General features: G+C 32.2%; 1 protein-coding gene and 1 pseudogene across 6 annotated transcripts in view; both read left to right on the forward strand.

Moving 5' to 3' along the window:
- RAP1GDS1 (Rap1 GTPase-GDP dissociation stimulator 1) overlaps window positions 1-12,244 on the forward strand; it is a 195,143-nt gene that overhangs the window by 101,793 nt on the left and 81,106 nt on the right. For all 6 annotated transcript variants that reach the window (XM_021666785.2, XM_021666783.2, XM_021666784.2 and 3 more), the window contains one exon: window positions 542-667. In XM_021666785.2, the coding sequence (XP_021522460.1) occupies window positions 542-667 (126 nt within the window). The remainder of the gene's footprint in view (window positions 1-541; window positions 668-12,244) is intronic.
- On the forward strand, window positions 3,249-3,401 carry LOC135272211 (U2 spliceosomal RNA; annotated as a pseudogene).

Genomic DNA, 12,244 nt, shown 5'->3' on the forward strand with positions numbered 1-12,244 from the left:
CTTACCAACCAAAAAGAACATATTATTTTTTAATGGTCATTGAATCCTTTAAAAAATATATATTTATTTATTTATTTATATTTATATGCTCATATATATATATATGCTTTTTTTTTTAGAAAACTGAAAAATTAGGCAATTTGATGGCTTAGTTTATAACGTAGTACTTTACTTATCATGCTCGTAGAAATACATTGCCATTGTTTCCATTATCACACATATTGCTTCCAAAGCTCATCTAGTTATTACAAGAAGATAGTGATAAACTAGTTGTAATGAAAGTTAATTAAAAATCCTTTTGGTTTATGGCAGAGACTGTCAGCAAACAAAAATATGCCCACTCATATTTATGTATTCTATGAAGCATTTAGTAGGGCTCTAATAGGGTACTTTTGAACAGAAATATACTCTTCAAATATTCAGCTACCTTTTCAAGATGGTTTTTAAATACCATATATTAAAAGTCCATTGTATTAGAGGAGTTGATTTATGTAAATTGTGAATTGTTAGATTTTTAATTAAATATGTCTCTTATTTTCAGAGTTTATGCGAATTCCATGTGTGGATGCTGGATTGATTTCACCACTGGTGCAGCTGCTAAATAGCAAAGACCAGGAAGTGCTGCTTCAAACGGGCAGAGCTCTAGGAAACATATGTTACGATAGCCGTAAGTGTTGACATATAAGTACTACACATACATTTTTAAGAACTGTGATATTCAGACTAATCTACTTTGGTGTTAGCACTGACTTTTGTAGGCTAAAACACTCACATGGGTCAGTATGATTTAGCACTGCTTATTTAACAGAATTTATGGAGATTTGGGCCATTGTATTCTTACCTAAGAAATCACAGGAAATGAATTGTTTTCCTCTATTGTCACAAATGATATTTTCAGAGGAAATTAAGTCAGTTTCTAAGAAATTGGGGCTTTAAGTTTTGAAAAAATACGTATGTCCATCTTCTCAATTAGATTTCATTGAAATAATATCTCTGTATGAGAATGCTCATGGACACAGTTTTTTAAAGTTTCTATGTCTGTCCAAATACATTTTTAATTACTTGCAATTCAGTAAAACCAATCATAAAAACCATTCTCTTCTCAAAAGCTAGATTGGCCCATTGCATTTGTATTGACTTCATTCCTATTTGTCATTATATCATTGTCATCCTCACCACCTTCTATAATATACTGTTCTTACTAGGCAAAAAGCAAGAACTGGGGTGTGGGTATATTGTAGTGCTGTTACCGTTTCTGCTTTCCCTTTTTACATATAAACAAAATACAGAAAAAATCTTAAGTATATTTAGCTTAATTAGGCTTATCCTGATTTTCCTTAGATTTCTATTTTCTGAGCCAAAACACATATTTTATTGTTCACCTATAAACCTCCTAGGAATTTAGTTTTATTTCCATAGCTAGGATAACTTTTAATGCTTATTTTCTCCATTGAGTGTTTAATTCAGTAAGTTATATTTTGTGTATAAATACAAAAGATATGGCCCTTTTATAATAGCCAGTCCTCCAAAAAGTGATTTGTGCTTATGAGCCAGAAAGAAAGGACATAAATACATTTATTTATGGTATAAGAAAGAAGTAGGAAAAAGCATTGAAACTACAGTTGTAACTCATATATAGCAGGAATGGTAAAACTAGCCTCATTTATTCTTCTTTTTTCACTTTTTCTGAAATAGGAGTTATAAAAGCCATAAGCATTGAAATATCAGTAATTATTCTGAGGACATAGATGTCTTAATATGAATTTTAACTTAGAGTTTTTAATCCCCAATATAGCCTATAAATCTGCCTATCTGCTCCTTCCTTCCAGTTCTTTTTATCATAGGTTGTTAGCTTTATTTACAAAATTCTATTACTTTATAACTTTGCGTTTTCATATTTAGGATTTTTATTAAGCACCATAGTTTATAATATCGACTTTTAAGAATGAACCGTTTATTGTATATTTATATGATTAATTTTAGCAATATATATTAAAAAGACCTCAGCTGAGTAAAAGATTAATGGCTGTACTTGGAGAGTATTGATTATTACTGTTTTTATTCGTATCCTTCTGTGTTTGTAACTAGAATGTAAGGGTACCAAAAGTATCCTTTAAACCTTGTTTATTTTAGTTATTCTTGAATATACATTGTTTGAACACAGAGAATATTACCTGTTTTGAGAACTTTTGTCCTGGAGTTTCTCCAATGATAAAATAGGAGAAATACAAACAGTGATAGTTTGTCTCATATTGCTTTGGTTTTTGTGGGCATAGAGTAATTTTATTTCCTGTGTATTCTAAAGAACCTCGAAGTTAAGGTAATAAATGTCTAGTTAACAAGATCATTCTTTTGCTGAAACTGAAGTCTATTATTATAGTATTTATCATATTTATTTACTTTATCTTATGAGATATACAATATAAAGTTCTATGGATATCCTTTAAGCTATGAAGTTAATTTTTTTCATTTCATTCTAAGTATTTATAACCAACTTATCCTCATTTAGTTCAGTGGAAATCAGAGCTAAATGGTTAATTAAGCATAGTAAATACAGGTCATATTTTTATACTTATAAACTTCAGTTTAGGAAAATGAAGTTGGAAGTCTTAAAAAATGAATAAATATGAGAAGTGATTCATTACTTACTGTAAATATATGATGAAAATGTATTTGTTGTGCCATGCTTTCAAATACATATAATTTCTATAGACTGCATGCCTTCTTACCCTTTTATTTGAAATTAAATTCTGTGAACTTCTTAGTGATTTCTCTAGAATTATTGTAGGACAATTGCAGTATTTATACTGGAATTACAAGAATAATATAAAAGTCTGTAAATGTGTGGTTGATTTGTTAATTTACTTGAAATGCATTTCTCATTTTATTTTGTGACTAGAAATGTTTCTTTTTTAAACACGTTTTTAGTTGCTTCTGTTTTAATTAATTCACCAAACTTCTTCACTCTTGGGAATGTAATGCTTCATTTTTAAAAGGAGTATAGAAAACTACATGATAGTCTTCTGATCAATACAAATAATCTTTATTTTTCAAATAAAGTATGTTTTAAAGTTCATATATTTGTGTTTTATCAAACTTATCTGTAAGGCTAATCAGTTGATTTCTATTTTATTAATGTACTCCAAATGAATAATTTTTTTAATGTAGGTTTATTCAGGATGATAGTAGGCTTACAACAGATAGTAAAGTTGATGTAAATAGAAAGTGATATAAGAATTCACTATTGGATTGCTTCTCAGCCTTTTGGCTAAGATCAAGTGTAGAATTCACTATTGGAGATAAAAATTTGAGAAATTCTTACATGTTCTTTAGATTTTTACTTTGACACATGAAAAGTAAAGTATTTCCTAGCACATTTCAGTTAGCATAGTGTATTTGAAAGAAGACAAGCTCCAACTATAGAAGGAATTACCATAAAATCCATATAAATCTTTGGAGAAAAACTAGGTCAGATTTCAGTTTTACCAGCCTTGACAGTGCCCATTTTAGGAACTCTTCCTAATGGAAGAAAACAGTCTTATATAATCCTAACATGAGATAACAGACTGACATTCTGCTAAATGGGATGGAGTAAAGCTTTGTTGCTGATGAATTTTTTGAATCCTAGTCTCCCTCTTACATATAGAAATGAAGGAATCACTGGCTTGGGAATGTTTTTCATTTAAAATGCTTGGTCTTTTTTCTTCCAGAGAGCCTGTGAGGCACTTTATTTGTAGATTTCTCTTTCAAAGTATCCAGACTTACGACATAAGCAATATTTTTAAATTCTACCCTTTAACTTTGCCAAAATAACTCTTTTTATGAGAAATTCGACATCTTTCAGATCAGAGAAGAAAGGAAAATTGTATTTCAATTTGGAAAGAAATAATCAAAATTGTGCATTTGATGGGTTATACCAGGAAATGTGGTTTTAAAGCCCAGTAGTATCGTATTTCAGAAATGCATGCCTTTGGCCTATTTACACTTCTATTTCAAAGGTGTTATAAAAAAGAAGCTCATGTTCTTATATAGCCATCTTTATGACATTCTTCATTTTATTGATTTGTTTATATAACTGCACATTTTAAATTGTTGATATTCTTAAATGGCCTTTAGTTTTAAAAAGCTTTATGTTAAATTCCCATCCTGTATTTATAATTCCTGGGGATAAATTGGTGATTTGAGACTAGTGTTGAGTTTGTGGATATTACTGCTTGAGGTCAGTAAATAATTGTTACTTGATCTACTGTTAAAAGATATTAGTAGAGTCTAGAAGAAAGTGATTACATGAAACTAAATGTTTGAAATATTTGTGCCTTTTTATATACAGAGGAAGAATAATGTACAAATCAAAGATGTTTTAAAATTAAACAAATATACCTCTTTACAGAAATAAAATTAATGTTTATTATATAACTGATACTATTATTGGAAAGATTTGCACACTTAAGCTTTTATGTATGCTATCTTACGTGAGATAAAAAGTTGTATTTTTCCTTACTGATGAGTAAATAAATATTAAAATGAGGTAGTAATCAGGCTTGCCAAAGCCAGTGTTTATGAAGTGAAATATTGTTTATTCATTGATATCAAGTATAAATGGGAAGGATGCTAAAACATATGCATGTATCCATTTGTATATTGGTAATTCTTGTACTACACTATTTTAATACAAAGGCTTTATTTTCATATAAAAAGCCTTTATATAAAAATAGTTTAGAAGGAATTCATAGTTCTTCCTGCAAATGCTGAAAAATAGTTACTAATAATTCTACAATATTTTATTATATAAGTTGACCAGAAAGTGTATATTAATATAAAACAGAAATACTTTGAAATTGCCAAAGTAATCAAAGTATATTTGCAGCAGTTACATTCAAAAGGAAACTATTTATATCCAGCATTTAAAATAAATGTTTATTTCAGTGATATCAATTAGGTTAATTGATTAGTTATATTTGTTATGTTATTAAAGTCTCACGCAAGTCTTACCCTCTTTTCTTTGTTACTCCATTTTAGAATAAAACAATTATACTATACAATTATACAATTTATACTATAAGTAGTATAAGATTAAGATTATTTAGTTTTCATCAATTAATCTGTTCTATTTTATGGTGAGTTTATTATTAAAGTACATCATGTATATAAGAATAAACAATATGCTACTGCTACTTTTAGAGATAGTAATTATGACTATTATCACATGAAAGCATTCCACTGTAGAGACATTCTAAATATAGATTGAAGTAGATGTTGTTTTGTAACACTGTCATAAGCTCTAAAAACAAGCATATGCCATTAAGGAGCTTTTTAAATGGTAGAGAAAATAAAATGAACAAAGGAACACAACTTGAGTACAATTACAGAGCACACACTAAATATGTGTTTTCTTATCAGAATGAAAATAATCATTAACTCTAGCTTTTTTTTAGAAATTAACCAAATATTGCATTCCTTAGAAAAAAATAGAATTTGTTTAAAAATTAATATAGTTATAAAAGTATAAAATTTTAATATAACCCCTAGTAAGTGGATATTGCAAATGAATGTGATTTCCAGCTCTACCAAGTTACCATTTAATCTTTCTGATTTTGAGAGAGATCCAAGATGACTGATCACTAGCAGCTCGTGATTGTAGCTCCCAGTGAAGGTGCAGAGAACGAGAGGACGCCACACTTTCAGATGAATTTTTGTTGCTCATGGACCAAGACATTCCCAGCGGAGGAGCCCCGCTGGTCGCCAGCGCGACTCTTGTGGCCGGCGTGGCGGTTTTGCTGGCGCCTCAGCACGGCAGTTCTTGGTGCAGAGTGAGCGGGACTGGGTCCCCTTTTGGCCAATTCCCAGGCAGAAAAGCACCATCAATCTTAGCACTGCTGTTTTGGCCGGCACAGTGGATTGCTCAGATTTCGGCACTGGGAATCAATAAGTTGGACGTCCACTCAGAAACCTAATTTGAAAGTCGGAAATCAGAAAGACGACAGGTGGATAAATTTACAATGATGGGAAGAAACCAGCGTAAAAAGGCTGAGAATACCCAAAATCAGAATGCCTCTCCCTCTACAGGGGATCACAGTTCCTCATCAGCAATGGAACAAGCCCTGATGGAGAACGAGTGCATTCAATTAACAGAAGTAGGCTTCAGAAGGTGGATGATAAGAAACTTCTGTGAATTAAAAGAACTTGTTCTAACCCAATGCAAAGAAACTAAGAACTTTGAAAAAAGGTTTGACGAAATGCTAACGACAATAGACAATTTGGAGAGGAATATAGGTGAATTAATGGAGCTGAAAAACACAACACGAGAACTTTGCGAACCATGCACAAGTTTTAACAGTCGAATTGATCAAGCAGAAGAAAGGATATCAGAGTTCGAAGACCAACTTAATGAAATAAAACGAGAAGTCAAGATTAGAGAAAAAAGGATAAAAAATAATGAGCAAAGTCTCCAAGAAATATGGGACTATGTGAAAAGACCTAATCTACGTTTGGTAGGTGTACCTGAATGTGACAAAGAGAATGAATCCAAGTTGGAAAATATTCTTCAGGAGATTATTCAGGAAAACTTTCCCAGCCTAGTAAGACAGGACAATATTCAACTCCAGGTAATACAGAGAACACCACAAAGATATTCCTCAAGAAGACCAACCCCAAGGCACATAATCATCAGATTCATTAGGGTTGAAATGAAAGAGAAAATACTAAGAGCAGCCAGAGAGACAGGTCAGGTTACCCACAAAGGGAAGCCTATCAGACTTACAGCAGATCTCTCAGCAGAAACCCTACAAGCCAGAAAAAAGTGGGGGCCAATATTCAACATCCTTAAAGAAAAGAACTTTCAACCCAGAATTTCATATCCAGCCAAACTGAGCTTCAAAAGTGAAGGAAAAATAAAATATTTTGCAAACAAGCAAGTACTTAGAGATTTCACCATCACCAGGCCTGCTTTGCAGAAGCTTCTGAAAGAAGCACTATACATATAAAGGAGCAACTAGTATCAGCCTTTCCAAAAATATATCCAGCTAGCATCAAATGGCAGTATTAAACTCATATATATTATTAACTGGATAAAAAGCCAAAACGCATTGGTACGCTGTATCCAGACCCATCTCACATGCAACGATACACAAAGACTCAAAGGGACAAAGGAAGATTTAACAACCAAACGGAGAGCAAACATAAATAAATAAATAAAAAGCAGGAGTTGCAATTCTCACCTCTGATAAAATAGACTTTAAAGCAACAAAGATCAAAAGAGGCAAAGAAGGACATTACATAATGGTATAAGGATCAATGCAACAAGAAGAGCTAACGATCCTATATATACATGCACCCAATACATGAGCACCCAGATACATAAGGCAAGTTCTTAATGACTGAGACTTAGCCTCCCACACAATAATAGTGGGGGACTGTAACATTACATTGTCAATATTAGACTGATCAACGAGATAGAAAATTAACAAGGGTATCCAGGACTTGAACTCAGACCCGGAACAAGTAAACTTAATAAACATTTATAGAACTCTCCACTTCAAATACACAAAACATACATTCTTATCAGTACCATATCACACCTATTCCAAAAGTGACTACATAATTGGAAGTAAATCACTCCTCAATAATTGCATAGCATTTCATAGCTTTAAATGAAATATTGGTTGGCTGCTTGTTTGTTATTTTCTTCCCTTATTCCTTCCTGTCTCCATTGTTAAGCACAATTATTGGCATAAAAGAGGTTTTCAATTCCCATTTTTAGACTGCATTCTAGCCTGGGCAATAGAGCAATACTCCCGTTCTCTCAAAAAAAAAAATCTTTCTGATTTTAGTTTCCTCATTGGTAGAGTAAGCTTGTGTGGATTAAGTATGTTTTATATAAAAACTGTGTGTGACTCAGTGTAATACATACAGTAACATACAAAAGATATTTACATAAAGATACAAAAGCCAGAAGCCATATAAAGAGAGGCAAAGATAAATCTGGTGGGAAGCAAGGATAATATCCTTAACTGTGTATAAGCACTGATTTCACTTAGCTTCTTGGCAGCCTATGTGAAAAAACAACTTGACATGCCTTGGAATTTTTATTTTATGTTAAAAAGAAATATTCTAGTTCTTTAATCAAACAAACTCTTGAGAAAAAATACTAGAAGGGACTTATCAGGGTGTCATTAATTCCCTAGGTGATTCTGTGCACATACCTAGTTAAAATATGTCAGGATATTTATTGGCATTACAGTGTCCTTAGAGACTTCTATAAAAGTTGCCCAGATGTTCTCCATGTGATTGTTTCTTGTATGAATCTTCAACAGAATCCAGGAAATAATACTGAAGACTTTACAGAAGGTAGTTATATTTGGGTAGTGTATTCCAAGTATGTTGTTTTTTGGTGGTTAAACTTGCTTCAAAGATTCAGTTTATAAATTTGAAAAAGTTTTGACTTGAATATATTTCCTAGATTAGTTTAAAACCAGAATAGAATTCTGGTTTGCATTTATTGTACTTTTCCTTTTCTCTATGTTGTGAGATATATACAAGTTCTATTTCTTGAGACCAAAAAAGCATGTTTATCTTTGATTTTTGAGCCCATTATCAGTTTGATGGAAACCTAACTAGCATGGAAGTGAATATTTTAAAATACTGCTTTAGTTGTGGTACACAAATCTATACATAGGTTAAAATTGTTTAGAACCATACAGGCCCATACGCATACACTAAAAACTGATGAACTATGAATTAGGTCTGACATTGTACCAATGTCAATGTCCTGGTTGGGTTATTGAGTAGTAGAGTTATGCAGTGTTACCATTGGAAGAAGCTGGATAAGGGGTACGTAAGACCTTTTCGTGCTTTTTTTTTTTTTTAAATAACTTCTTGTGAGCCTCTAATTCTAAATAAAAAGTTTAAAAACATCACCTATCCAGAAAGCATATGTATTTTCTTCTCTATGGGAAATGACCTTGTTTGTTTCAGCAGTATCTGAGGTGGGAGGTGGGGGCAGCAGGTATATACACACATACACATAAAATTTTAAAGCATGGCTAACAGCAATAATTTTAACTGAGTTTGCGCAATTAATGTGAAAGACAAAATTGCCTCTAATTTTTTCTCCCTCCAAATTTGACCTTTATGGGAAAAAAAAAAATCAACAAAAACCTATCAGCCCTAAAATAAGAGTTAGGGAGAGAGAATTGATATTTGTTGGGTTAAGAGCTAGGGACAAAAGCAGAGTAAATTTCCTAGAGAGGGAATAATTGATAGGGAAATATCATAGACCAAATAAAGTGAATTTATGAACACAAGTAAACAGGTTAGTATTAAAATGAGAAGGGACATTTCTGCCTTAGAGGAAAAAGACAGAAGATAAAGTATTAAAGAAGACCTTTAAGTAGTAAAGAGGGCAGTCAAGGGTTGTTTTTGGTATAGCTGTATTATCCCAGTAAGGTAGATGTCAAGTTCATCTGTTCATAAAAGTCAACAGCAAAATGATGGTAGGAGGTTTGTGGTTTGCAGGGAAAGTTCAGAATTGGGGCTGTGGATCATGTTGTAAATTATGAAGATACGATTTTTTTTTTAAATAGCCAAATAGTAATATAGGTGTGCTATGGTAGAGATCTTGATTGTATATCCATTAATGTGTAGTGTGCACTTAAAATGTCTGTAGGCTAAGGAATTATTTTGACTTTGATATATGGACAGGAAAGAGCCTCTGAAAGTAACTTGAAGAAATTGGTGTTTTCAGTTTTGTAGCATCATACAGTCTGATTGGAATGGACAGAGATGTGAGGCAGAGATACCAAGAAGCCATTATAGGAGGCCAGGTGTGCTGTGGTAAATAGTGAGTGCAGCAGAGAGAGCGAAATTATAATGTGAAGTGAGAGACAGTACTCAGATAGGTTATTACCAGTTTGGCTGGTTCTTGCATACACTGCACCAGGTTTAAGCAATGTTAAGTATTGTATCTCTTCAGATAGTTTACACTTTGAGAAACTAAAGTTGTTTCCATTTTTGTACTTGGTATTAAATTTAAATCCCTCTTTTATTAAATGGTATTCAGAAATCCAAGATTCTATAAAGTTTACCTTAAAAATTGTAGGGCAAAGAACACGTATTACTGCTTTTTTTTTTCTCATGCTGGATTACTTTCCAAGTACTATGTTATAAAAAACTAATGTCTTAGGGAAGATATGGAATAGTAATTTCTGAGTAATTGTTCCTAATTGTATAGATACGAAAATAGAGGCAACCTGTGAGAGTATTGCACGTGGCAAAAATACTGGATGATTTTTCTTGGGTTCAATAAAAAGTCATATATGGTTGCCTTCTCCCCTACCCCTACCTCCATTCTCTGAGTCAGAAGGCTGAATGGCTTTGGAATTTTCCTTTCCCCATTAACATGTTTTAGGTAGGGTGGGAGAAGTCTAATTATAGAGGCCTGTTTTAGGGGTTTAAACATTTTTTGGTCTAAGTCTGTTTTTTCCCCTTAACTTTACCACCCTAATTTCACCTGTTAAAGTCAAAGTTTAGATATGTGAAACATAAGATTTCTAGTCTGCTTATTGAACCCTATCAACACATATTATCATCTGCTCTTTTTAATAGTGTTTTACTTAAAATTTTTTAAATTTTCTTATTTTTAGCCAAGCTGAAGTAGTGAGAACTTTCTCAACTTTTAATTAACCTATTCCTTTCTACAAGTTGGGTGTGTTTTCCTTGGCAGTGAAGAAATATAAAAAAGAAATGCTATGTAAAAGTGGATAATTCAGGGCCAGGCATAGTGGCTCACGCCTGTAATCCCAACACTTTGGGAGGCTGAGGCAGGTGAATTACTTGAGGTCAGGAGATCAAGATCAGTCTGGTCAACATGGTGAAACCCCATCTCTACTTAAGAAAAAAAAAACAAAAACAAAAACCTAACCAGGCATGGTGGCATGCACCTTTAATTCCAGCTTCAGGAGGCTGGGGCATGAGAATTGCTTGAACAAGGGAGGCAGAGGCTGCAGTGAGCTGAGATCACTGTACTTCAGCCTGGGTGGTAGAGTGAGACTCTGTCTCCAAAAAAAAAAAAAAAAAAAAAAGTGAATGATTTACATTTTTCTTGCTGAGTAAAATGTAAAATGTTTTTACCCTTTGAGAAACTATGCTCCCATCAGTTCAGATTAAATTCTAAATCATAACTATATATACATTTGCTTACACACACACACACATATATATAGAGTCTTGCATAATTTAAGTATGAAATAGTTTACAAAAACAACTTTTATATTTAAAATATTTATAAAACCTACTTTTGATCTTTAACAATAGGAGTAATAAATTAGAACAATAAATTACATATATTGTTATCTAACTGCTATGTAAAAGTTGCTTTAGGTAATTTTTATGGAAATAATAGAGTTAATTGACTATAATTTGTTTGTAAACCAAAAATATTCTGTCTTTTGCTAATAAAATGATATAGAAATATAAAAATATAAGGAGTAAAGAAACTTTAGTAATTTCTTTAGGAAATGTATTGCCAATTATGGATTCTTTATTAGAGAAAGGGTTTTTGAAAAAGTAGGATTATTGAACAGTTTTAACTGATGTGAGAAATCTGTCGGACTACAGAAGTTAATACTAGTATCAGCAGGCACACCAAAAGCTGTGTCCATCAAATGCTGGGCCATAACCTCATTTTATGCTGCATCTTTGGTACTAGTGCTTTGGGAAATGAAAGATTTAATTCATTTTCTTTCCCTGATCTGGCATTACAAGTGTAAATGTACATACACCTTGAAATTTTCCCATGTAAATGCACAATTTTAAACCTGAATATAATGTCACAGAATTGTAAGTTGAATGCTTCTCTTTTGATGTGTACACTTAACAGTCTTGGTGGCTTTTTCTTCATGACTACTATTTGTGATTTTACTTATGTAATATTTATAGCTTTTGCTTTTATATTCTAGTCTTTCAGGAATTTTGCCTAAATCTGGAAGGTGAATAAATTGTGTTTTGAGTTTTAGAAAAGATATTGATGAACTTATTTGAATGCTTAAAATATATTTGATTATGTCTAAGGTACATAATAGAAATTCACTGTTGGCAGAATTATAGGGGAACATGTAAACATTAGAATTTAATTTTCTAGTAGGCTTCATAAATACATTTTAACTTTTCCTTGAAAAACAATGTAGGATCTGGGTGCAGTTACTCACACCTGTAATCCTAACATTTTGGGAAGCTGAGGCGAGTGGAT

This window comes from Aotus nancymaae, unplaced genomic scaffold (assembly GCF_030222135.1).
Source record: "Aotus nancymaae isolate 86718 unplaced genomic scaffold, 86718_ANA_hifiasm-v0.15.2.pri h1tg000006l, whole genome shotgun sequence".
Classification (NCBI taxonomy): Eukaryota; Metazoa; Chordata; class Mammalia; order Primates; family Aotidae; genus Aotus; species Aotus nancymaae.